Source organism: Microcebus murinus, chromosome 18 (genome assembly GCF_040939455.1).
Source record: "Microcebus murinus isolate Inina chromosome 18, M.murinus_Inina_mat1.0, whole genome shotgun sequence".
In the NCBI taxonomy this organism is placed as follows: domain Eukaryota; kingdom Metazoa; phylum Chordata; class Mammalia; order Primates; family Cheirogaleidae; genus Microcebus; species Microcebus murinus.
This window is the reverse complement of record NC_134121.1, coordinates 40,347,082-40,358,580: the sequence shown is the minus strand read 5'-3', so window position 1 is coordinate 40,358,580 and position 11,499 is coordinate 40,347,082. Positions and strand designations below refer to the sequence as shown.

Sequence of the window (11,499 nt, the reverse complement as noted above, 5' to 3'; positions counted from 1 at the left end):
ATACCACACCTGGCTAATTTTTCTATTTTTAGTAGAGACGAGGGTCTCACTCTTGCTCAGGCTGGTCTCGAACTCCTGAGCTCAAGCAATACTCTCACCTCAGCCTCCCAGAGTGTTAGGAGTACAGGCCTAAGCCACCACACCTGGCCAAATAGAGCATTTTTGATCCTAATTTGAGTCTTCCTACCACCCAAACAAACCTGAAACTCCTTTGAAGCTGCGTCTGCCATGCTCAGAAATTGAGCCAAAGAAGTTAAGCTGTGGATTATTTCAATTCTGAGTAAAAACGAAGCCATCTTCTCTGCCTCCTAAGTCCCAGTCTATTCTCAGTTCCTGCACCACTAGAACCTTCCTGAGCAGTGGTCTAGGACCCCTCCCCTTCCTCCCTCAATGGTGATTCAGAGCTCTGCTAGTCAGCCCTTCCTCCTGGGGCTCACCTCAACCCCAACGACCATTCGGGCCCCCTTCTCTCTAGCTTCAAGGTAGACACCAGCAAGCCTTTTGATTAAACACTAGCCCACTGCAACGCTAGTGCCTGACGGATGAGGAGGGAAACTTGGTTTTGTTTTTTTGGGTTTTTTTGAGACAGAGTCTCACTCTGTTGCCCAGGTTAGAGTGCTATGACATCAGCCTAGCTCACAGCAACCTCGAACTCCTGGGCTCAAGCAATCCTCCTGACTCAGCCTCCTGAGTAGGTGGGACTACAGGCATGTGCCACCATGTCTGGCTAATTTTTTCTATATATTTTTAGTTGGCCAATTAATTTCTTTCTATTTTTAGTAGAGACCGGGTCTCACTCCTGCTCAGGCTGGTTTCGAACTCCTGATGTTGAGTGATCCTCCCGCCTCAGCCTCCCAGAGTGCTAGGAGGCCTCCCAGAGAGCAGGCCGCAGACCCCCTGGAGAAGAAGCTCTGGAGCATCCACCAAGTCATCAGCCTGGGCTTGTCAGGTGACACCTGTGTCAGTTCAGCAGGCTTTGATTACATGATGTAGGCCCCTGAGTTAGGGACCAGCTCTACCTTAGGCCTACTGTTCTTTTGCAGGTTGGAAAGAGGGCCCAGTCATTCATCTGCCCACCCACCTGCCCCCTAGCCCCCAACCGCCCCTGAAGCTTGACACTGTCTGTCTTCCTGATTTCCAGTCTTAGGAGCTCAGCCATGATGTTCATCAAGCATAGGCACATCCCCTCCCCCAGCCCTGGGGCCCCAGAGTCAGAGGGGACTAGATCTACCCTCCACTACCACCAGCTCTTTGAGGCCCACCAGCAATGCCCATACCAGGGGCCCATCAGGCAGTGTGTCCTCTACATTATCCTCCCATGAACAGATGGTCTCAGTACAGCACGGCCACCTGACCCATGCCAGGGAGCCTTTGGGGAGGCTGGCCCACAGTGTATGGACTGGTGATGACTGGGATATCTCCTCAGAGGACACCCTGGGCTCCCAGGTGATGGTGGGAAAGGGGGCTGGGAACACACACATCAGGTCATCAGAATCCTCCTTTACCCCAGGCAAAAGGGAATATGGCACAAGTTTCACCGTATACACTGCCCTAGGAAAATTCACCCTGCCCCCGGCCACCCCACCCCTATCTCTTGTCCTATCTCCGAAACCAGCTTTGCCACATCTTTTCCAAAGTGGTGTGGGCCCCTCTATCTCCCACACCAGCTGGGCAGACTACACAAAACAGCTAAGAGACTGAGAACTGTCACAGAATGGAGACTAAGGGGATGTGACCTCTAAATGCAATGGGATTGGATCCCAGAACAGAAAAAGGACATTAGTGGGAGGTGAAATTCGCATAAAGCCTGTGGTTTAATTAATAGTAGTGTGCCAATGTTAATGTCTTGATTTTGCTACTTATGCTATGGTAGTAAGATCTTAACAGTACGGGAAGCTGTGTGAAGGGTGTGCAGGAAATCTTTGTACTTTATCTGCAACTTCTCTTGAAGTCTAAAATTGCTTCAAAATAAAAAATAATTAAGTCAAGAAATGCAGCCTGAGCAAGAGTGAGACCCCATCTCTACTAAAAATAGAAAAAATTAGCCGGGCATGGTGGCGCGTGCCTGTAGTCCCAGCTACTTGGGAGGCTGAGGCAGAAGGATCACTTGAGCCCAGGAGATTGAGGTTGCTGTGAGCTAGGCTAATGCCACGGCACTCTAGCCCAGGCGACAGAGTGAGACTCTGTCTCATAATAAGCAGGGCTGTGAAAAGGAAGCAGACCATGGTGGGCTAGGGTAGCAACTTGGGGCTTGGAGAGGAGGGTCAAATACCTGCTCATAGGGATCTTAGGCAAGAGGAGATGAGAACCGACCACAGGGCAGGCCAGACACAAGGACCGACCAGGATTTCTCAAAAGAAACAAGGAAGCCACCAGGCCACATCCTTCCGCCTGCCTGAGAACCCGCCACCAGGCCTCCTCCCACTGCTGGTGGCCCATATTCTAATCACCTAGGCAGCCAGCCGGGGGCACTGAGACTAATTTAATTCACTTGGCCTGTGAAAGCTTAACATGCCTCCAGTAAGCAAACACACTTAGCCCTGCTCCCAGTAAGCTCAAAAATCCCAAAAAACCCAAGCCCCACTCACCATGCCTAGCACCCATACTATGGAAAGCTTAACAAAAGTGGTTTATGAATAAATATTACAGATTAGCATTTCCTGAGCACTCCCTATTGGTTGGGATTTTGAGAAAGAGCCAGAGAAGGTAAGATTCATGGTCCTTCCCATGAAGGCGCTCCCATACCAGCCACGAGTATCCCCTATTAGACCATATAAGGGGTTAACCACTAAAGCACCACAGGCAGGACACAGATGAGGTTCAGCCTCCTCTGATGGACCACAAGCCTCTGAGGACTCAGCCCTCCTCTGGGCCGTCTGACAACCTACTCAGGGCTCAGGCATCTGCTCCTGGAGCACTGAGCACCCACCCTTCCGTGTCCTGCTGTTGCTATGCCTGGGGCTCCAAGCTGAGGTTGTCCCAAGGCTAGCCCAAGAATTCCTGAGCTTCCAGCCCCCCAGCACATCCCTCTGACCTGCTGTAGACCCTCCTCTTGCCTCCTGGAAAGCTGGGCACTATAATTCACCAGCGCCATTGCCACTCTTCCTCTACCTCTTGCCTTCCCCACTTAACTCCCCTCTTCCTTTGGTCTCTTCCTTTCTCAGACACCCAAGTGCCACCTTAGAGGCTCATGATAAGTAAACCACTGTCATCAGCCCAGACCTCTCCCCTAAGGTCTGGACTCAATTATCCAACCTGACCAAAGGTGGGTGTCGCATGCTAATGAATTCATCTTTCTCCCAAACCTCCTTTCCAATGAACCACTTCAATGAACAGCCCCACCCATGTCACCTAAAACCAGGTGGGTCACTCTCTCCTCTCCACACCCCCCATCGCAGACTCATGCATCAGGATCCCGGCTCTAACTCAGACAACCTCAGCGATTCCCTCCCATATCCATCATCTACTTGGTCACCAGAGCAAGATTCCAAAGCACAAATCCAATCACCAAAATAAAACTGAAATGCATAATTCAATCAGACCATGAGAAAAAAAGGTGGTTTAAGAAATACGGCCGGGCGCGGTGGCTCACGCCTGTAATCCTAGCACTTTGGGAGGCCGAGGCGGGCGGATTGCTCAAGGTCAGGAGTTCAAAACCAGCCTGAGCGAGACCCTGTCTCTACCAAAAATAGAAAGAAATTAATTGACCAACTAAAAATATATATACAAAAAATTAGCCGGGCATAGTGGCGCATGCCTGTAGTCCCAGCTACTCGGGAGGCTGAGGCAGAAGGATCGCTGAGCCCCGGAGATTGAGGTTGCTGTGAGCCAGGCTGACGCCACGGCACTCACTCTAGCCTGGACAACAAAGTGAGACTCTGTCTCAAAAAAAAAAAAAAGAAATAAAGGCAAAAGCATTAGAAGAAAACAGGCAAGGAATAGTTCCCAATTACACACGAAGTTTTTTTGTTTCATACTGAGAAACCAGCATGCCTCTCTGTACAATAAAATTTTGCAATGTATTTTCTATTCACTTAAGACTTTCTCAAGAAAAAATTAATAATTTTACAAAGTTGGGGGGGAGGGTGGCAGTGTTTAAGAAAAAACAGAAATAGTAAAAAATTCATTTCTCCCACTCAGAAAGCTCCTGCTGGCGGGTGCCTCAGTAGCAGCAGCAGCAACAGGCTCCGTCCCCCTCTGGATACACGCTGTGGGGCTGCTTTGTGATCCAGACACCAAATCCCGCTAAGCAGAAAAGCACAACACAAGCCTACTTATTATCTTCAAGACAAAGGGAAAAACATAAAAAGTTGCAAACTTTGTGCTAATCACCAAGGAAAGGCAAGGAAGGCTGTCAGAATCCAGCACCTTTTTTTTCTCCCCATTTGGTCTTTTTTTTTTTTTTTTTAGCATATTATGGGGGTACAAGTGTTAAGGTTATTTATATTGCCCATCCCCCCTCCTCCACTTTTTTTTTTTTTTTTTGAGACAGAGTCTCACTTTGTTGCCCAGGCTAGAGTGAGTGTCGTGGTGTCAGTCTAGCTCACAGTAACCTCAAACTCCTGGGCTCAAGCGATCCTTCTGCCTTAGCCTCCCAAGTAGCTGGGACTACAGGCATGCACTACCATGCCCAGCTAATTTTTTCTATATATATTAGTTGGCCAATTAATTTCTTTCTATTTACAGTAGACACAGGGTCTCGCTCTTGCTCAGGCTGGTTTCGAACTCCTGACCTCGAGCAATCCGCCCGCCTCGGCCTCCCAGACTGCTAGGATTACAGGTGTGAGCCACCACGCCCGGCCCCCATTTGGTCTTAAAGAAGAAACAAGAACTAGACACTCTGGTTCAATTATATATCTTTTTTTCTTTTTGTAGAGACAAAGTCTTGCTATGTTTCCCTGGCTCTCTCGAACTTCTGACTTCAAGTGATCCTCCCACCCCAGCCTCCCAAAGTGCTAGGATTACAGGCATGAACCATGGTGCCCAGCCTCTGGGTCAATAATATCACAGGATAAAAAATGAGAACGGTTGTGTCTAAAAGCTTCACCCTCGCCACCTGCACAATGACTCTTCGGCAAGGAGCACCCAGCCCCTGGCTGCTTGTCTGGCTCGTTTCCTCACCACCTTCCCTCCAGCAATGCCACACTACTCCAAGCTCCCCAAGGACACCGTGCCCTTACTCACAATGTTCCTTCTTCCTGGAATGCCTGTCCTTTATCTGTCGGGCAAATACTCATTAAGACAAATCAAATGTCTGCTCCCTTTACAAAGCTTTTCCAGACTGTTTGACCCTCCTTTTTGCGCTTTACTTTGTAGAAACATCTGTTAAAGTACCTAAAACTCTTTAGCCAACAAATCTGCCTCCCCCTATAGACTACAAGCCCCTTGTGGGTAGGAATCATGTTGTCATCTTCATTTTAGCACTCTCAGACCTAGTTCAGTGCCTGGTCCAAAGAAGTCATTAACAAATGTCTACTGGCCGGCCCGGTGGCTCATGCTGTAATCCTAGCACTCTGGGAGGCCAGGTAGGAGGATCACTTGAGCTCAGGAGTTCAAGACCAGCATGAGCAAGAGCAAGACTCCATCTCTACTAAAAAAGTAGAAAGAAATTAGCTGGACAACTAAAATATATATATATATATATATATATATATATATATATATATATATATATTTAGCTGAGCATGGTAGCGCATGCCTGCAGTCCCAGCTACTCGGGAGGCTGAGGTAGGAGGCTCACTTGAGCCCAGGAGTTTGACGTTGCTGGGAGCTAGGCTGACACCACAGCACTCTAGCCCAGGAAACAGAGCACGATTCTGTCTCAAAAAAAAAAAGACCCACGAATGTTTACTGAAGGAATACATGAATATGTTATCTACTGAGTTCTTGGCTTTTAAGCAAACTATGTAAAGATTTTAGTCTTGATGCCCTAGAATCCAGATCCAGGATAGCAGCAGCCCAGGAGTGCTAAAAAAGTGTGGCCCAATGAACAAAACTGTTTGAGTTAAAGGGCACTAATTACTGCTTATACAGGTTCAACTATAGGGGCTTGGGAGGAGGAGAGGACAGCAATGTTCATACATGGAAAGACAACCTGGACAAGAAAATCCAGGCCAGGCGTGGTAGCTCACGCCTGTAATCCTAGCACTCTGGGAGGCTGAGGAGGCGGGCGAATTGCTCGAGGTCAAGAGTTCGAAACCAGCCTGAGCAAGAGCAAGACCCTGTCTCTACTATAAATAGAAAGAAATTAATTGGTCAACTAATGTATATAGAAAAAATGAGCCGGGCATGGTGGCATATGCCTGTAGTCCCAGCTATTCAGGAGGCTGAGGCAGCAGGATTGCTTGAGCCCAGGAGTTTGAGGTTGCTGTAAGCTAAGCTGACGCCATGGCACTCACTCTAGCCTGAGCAACAAAGCAAGACTCTGTCTCAAAAATAAATAAATAAAAAAGAAAGAAAATCCAGTCAACTCTCCCTCAACTATGCTGATGGAGGAAAACAATGGTGGCACAAAAAATTCCAACCAGTGGAGAATCCTATAGGCCAAGATCATTAAGCCTTGAGACATGTATTATTTCTTTGCAGCAAATTTGTCTTCCAGATTCTATATGGTTCAAGCTACACACATAATAAAGTATGATAGGTATCTAATGTAGGGCTTTATGAAGCTCAGCTGTAATGCAGGCACCTGGGCAAGAAGTTCCCCTTACCTTGCACAGTCCTGGGTGCCTGCCTAGGTGGCTCCTCACTCCCCTTCCTGATGTTGGTGGAAACCAGGGCTATAGAGAGGCCTCAACCCAAGTCTGCCTCAGTCAGGTCAAAGCTGGATAGGGCACTGGCAGGTTTCCCATTTCTCAGCCCTGCATCCACAGCATGGAAGTGGTTTTTACACAGCCACCTGCTGCCCTCTACCCTCAGTTGTCTATTACTGGCATTGACCTAGGGACTAAACTCCTACTACCTAGGATGGGCAAAACGTGAAAAAGGGGAAAGTTGGCAGAGATGGGGAGGCCTGGGAGAGTGCAGCCTTTCCATCTTCTATTGGTCTGGCTAGTGTGAACTCCAGTGCACTGTGAACAAAGGGAGCAGTATGCTCTGACCCCCATTTAAAGAAATGAGGCTGGAGGGAGGGGGTTCAGAGCTAGAAGAGGAAGACTCACTCTGGTCTGCGATGATTTGATCCAATTTCCTTCTTCCTATTAAGCCATCCTCCTCCTCACTCCACAGTCATTCCTGACCCCAGCACCTCCCCACTCCCCAGAGTACCACTCCCTACCCCCCACTACACAGTACCTATCTCGCATGGTCCACAAGTCACTTCTACCTCTCCCACTCTCAAGCCCCAATTTCTTCTCCCAACAAGATCGCCCCTTTCCTTCTGTGTTCCCATAATCTTGCTTCGGAGTTTGGCTGGTAATTCCATTTTTCCTTTCCCAGTCCACTAGCCTCCCCTCCCAGGGCGTACTTCCTGCACTAAGCTCGCCTTCGGGCATCTCCTGTGGGCCAGGCTCTTAATACTGACCACTCCCCTGAAGCCCTCAGGGGGTCATCCTCCCGGCCCCGCCTGAGCTGCAGCAGTCCCTATACCTTTAACCAAGCTCCACGTGCGTGTCAACGGCGGTGACAGCGTTTCCTTGTCTCTCTGCTCCCGCCCCCGGAGACGCTGCTCATTGGCTGCTGAGTTTCTCTGTTCTCGCTCTAATTGGCCTCGCGCCTGGTAAACTCGAACCAATGACCTCTCCGCGTCTGTCTCCCTCCTCCGATCCTGGAGTCCCATTGGCTCCGAGGACTTGGGACCTGTTAGGTTGGCTGGGCGACTTGCAAATACTTCCTTCCGCGGTGTAGACGCCTGGGCTGAGAAATTGGTTCCGAACCCAGCGGAACCCAGGGCCAGGAAACGCCAGATCACGTGGCCGGCGGCCTCCATGACGTGGGGGCTGCGGGGCGTCGCCGCGACGTTCGGGCGACCTTCCCAGTGGCCAGGCTACCTCCACCGCCTGTGTGGTCGCGGTGCTGCCATGGACCTGGGACCCATGCGCAAGAGTTACCGCGGGGACCGAGAGGTGCTGCCGCCGCCCGGACAGGGCCCCCTGCAGGGGACTGGGGAAAGGGGGTGCCCGAGTCATCTGCGGAGGCGAGGGGCGTTGCAGTAGCCCCACGGGGCTCCTGGGGCCACCCCCATGGGAGAAGGGGTATTCAAAAAGACAACCACTAGGGAAGGGGTTCTGGGGGAACGTGAAGATGGGTTCAAGAGGCAGCTTGTCCTAGTCGCTAAGAGCACAAACTCTGGAGCCTGCCTTAACCTCTCTGGGCCTCGGTTTCCTCATCTGTAAAGTGCTAGCACGTGCCTCATAGGGATGTTATGGACTTAGATGTTTGTAAAGTGCTTAGAATAGTGATAAACAGCTTACCAAAAGTTTGATAAATAAAAAAATGGAATATGGGGAAGGGGGCATAGATCAGAGAGGAGGAGAGGAGAAAGCTCTTAGCTACTGCCTTCAGTACCTTCTACTCATCACTTGGAAATTCTTTTCCTTTCCCTCCTTAGCATAGGAACCAAAGGAGTGGTTTTGAAATTGGAGTCCAGAGCCATGGTTACCAAATCTGGTTGCATGTGAGCATTTCCAGAAATGCTTGTTTAAAATGCTATTTATCAGCCCGGCGCGGTGGCTCATGCCTGTAATCCTAGCTCTCTGGGAGGCCGAGGCGGGTGGATCGCTCAAGGTCAGGAGTTTGAAACCAGCCTGAGCAAGAGCGAGACCCGTCTCTACTATAAATAGAAAGAAATTAATTGGACAACTAATATATATATAGAAAAAGTTAGCCGGGCATGGTGGCACATGCCTGTAGTCCCAGCTACTCGGGAAGCTGAGACAGAAGGATTGCTTGAGCCCAGGAGACTGAGGTTGCTGTGGGTTAGACTGACGCCAGGGCACTCACTCTAGCCTGGGCAACAAAGCGAGACTCTGTCTCAAAAAAAAAAAAACAACTGCCATTTATCATTAAACCTCAGAATGAGAAATTATGGGAGTGGAACCCAAGAGCCTCTTTTTTTTTTTTTTTTTTTTTTTTAAGGCTTCCCAGTTGATTCTGATAAACGGATAGGTTTGACACCCATGACATAAAACCCTGATTCATCCATTACTAGATTTAGGACTGGGCATGTTATTTGACCTTTTTTTTTTTTTTTCACAAGTCACCATTAATTCCATGTTTGATCTTTTTATGCCTGTTTCCTCACTTGTAAAATGGGGCACAGAATCTACTTCCTAGGAACTGTTTTTTATTATGAGGTCATTGTTATGGGACAAAATGAGTTACTATTTGAAAAGTACCAGGTATATAGTAGCACTATAAGTGTTTATTAAATGCAGTAAAACTCCCTTCCCAGGCATTTGAGGAAGCTCATCTGACCTCCCTGGACCCAATGAAGCAGTTTGCTGTCTGGTTTGAGGAGGCTGTTCAGTGTCCTGACATAGGGGAAGCCAATGCCATGTGTCTGGCTACCTGTACCAGGTGAGCATAGCCAAGGTATCCCTGGGTGGTACAGGGTGGGTGGGTACAGATGAAGTAGCAAACTTAGGAAGCTCTCAACCCGATGTATGCCAATGTTATGTTTCCAGCCCTGTTATTTATTTATTTATTTATTTATTTATTTATTTTGAGACAGAGTCTCACTTTGTTGCCAATGCTAGAGTGAGTGCTGTGGCATCAGCCTAGCTGACAGCAACCTCAAACTCCTGGGCTCAAGCAATCCTGCTGCCTCACCCTCCCGAATAGCTGGGACTACAGGCATGCGCCACCATGCCTGGCTCATTTTATATATATATATTAGTTGGCCAATTAATTTCTTTCTATTTATAGTAGAGATGGGGTCTCGCTCTTGCTCAGGCTGGTTTCAAACTCTTGACCTCCAGCAATCCGCCCGCCTCGGCCTCCCAGAGTGCTAGGATTATAGGAGTGAGCCACCTCGCTTGGCCCAGCTCTGTTATTAACATGCTATGTGGCTTCAGGCAAGGTACTTGTCCTCTCTGGGCCTCAGTGTCCTTTCCTATAAACCAAAGACCAGACTACTAAGTTCCATTTCAGTGATAGAATACAGTGCCTTGTTCATCTCTGCCCTTGATATACCCACACACAACCCTTGCCTGCTTCATCTTCCCATCTATCCAAGCCCTGTCTGCCCTTCAGCAGCTATTTCTCCTAGGATCTCTTCATGAAGCTGTCCTCTGGAAATCTAGCACAGTGCTTGGCTATATCATTCATTTGACAATCATGCCCTTTGAGATACTCTCATATTAGCCTTTATTCAACTCTTCTTTTTTTTTTTTTTTTTTGAGACAAAGTCTCGCTTTGTTGCCTAGGCTAGAGTGAGTGCCCCACATCAGCCTAGCTCACAGCAGTCTCAAACTCCTGGGCTCAAGCAATCCTGCTGCCTCAGCCTCCCAAGTAGCTGGGACTACAGGCATGCGCCACCATGCCCGGCTAATTTTTTTCTCTATATATTAGTTGGCCAATTAATTTCTTTCTATTTATAGTAGAGACGGGGTCTCACTCTTGCTCAGGCTGGTTTAGAACTCCTGACCTCGAGCAATCCGCCTGCCTCGGCCTCCCAGAGTGCTAGGATTACAGGCGTGAGCCACCTCGCCTGGCCGATTTCAACTCTTCTTGTCACTGCTCATTTGAAGGCAGGGCTCTTGTACTGTGCCCGTGGGTATCCCCAAACTCTGAGCAGATAAGCTGATATGAGAGCACCTCTGTGATCACTAAGCAGGATGATTGCATTATTGTTGGTCCTTGTCATTAGGGCCTTATTAGTTTCCTAGGGCTGCCATAAAGAAATCCTATACACTGGGTAGCTTTTTTTTTTATATAGAGTCTCACTCTGTTTCCTGGGCTAGAGTGCCGTGGCATCAGCCTAGCTCACAGCAACCTCAAACTCCTGGGCTCAAGCAATCCTCCTGACTCAGCCTCCTGAGTAGCTGGGACTACAGGCATGTACCACCATGCCTGGCTAATTTTTCTATATGTTTTTAATTGGCCAATTAATTTCTTTCCATTTTTAGTAGCAACAGGGTCTCACTCTTGCTCAGGCTGGTCTCGAACTCCTGAGCTCAAATGATCCGCCCACCTTGGCCTCCCAGAGTACTAGGATTATAGGCATGAGCCACGGCGCCCGGCCATAGACTGGGTAGGTTAAACAACAGGAGTTTGGCTGGACAAGGTGGTTCATGCTTGCAATCCTAGCACTCTGGGATGCCAAGGCGGGGGGGATTGCTTGAGCTCAGGAGTTCAAGACCAGCCTGAGCAACAGAGTGAGACCCTATTTCTACTAAAAATAGAAAAATTAGCCTGGCTTTCTGGCATACGCCTGTAGTCCCAGCTACTTCTGAGGCTGAGTCTGGAGGATCACTTGAGCCCTGGAGTTTGAGGTTGCTGTGAGCTACGATGACGCCACTGCACTCTACCTGGGGCAACAGAGTGAGACTCTATCACAAA

The 11,499-nt window shown here is 48.8% G+C and overlaps 1 protein-coding gene across 3 annotated transcripts in view; it reads left to right on the top strand.

The window, feature by feature from the left end:
• Nucleotides 1-7,805: 7,805 nt before the first annotated feature.
• Nucleotides 7,806-11,499, top strand: part of PNPO (pyridoxamine 5'-phosphate oxidase) — a 200,072-nt gene continuing 196,378 nt past the window's right edge. For 2 of the 3 annotated variants that reach the window (XM_075994517.1, XM_012766002.2), the window contains exons 1-2: nt 7,807-8,063; nt 9,392-9,516. In XM_075994517.1, coding sequence (XP_075850632.1) covers nt 7,926-8,063; nt 9,392-9,516 — 263 coding nt within the window. In that variant the 5' untranslated portion in view covers nt 7,807-7,925. Of the gene's footprint in view, nt 8,064-9,391; nt 9,517-11,499 lie in introns of all 3 variants that reach the window. The other variant, XM_012766003.3, reaches the window with a different exon arrangement.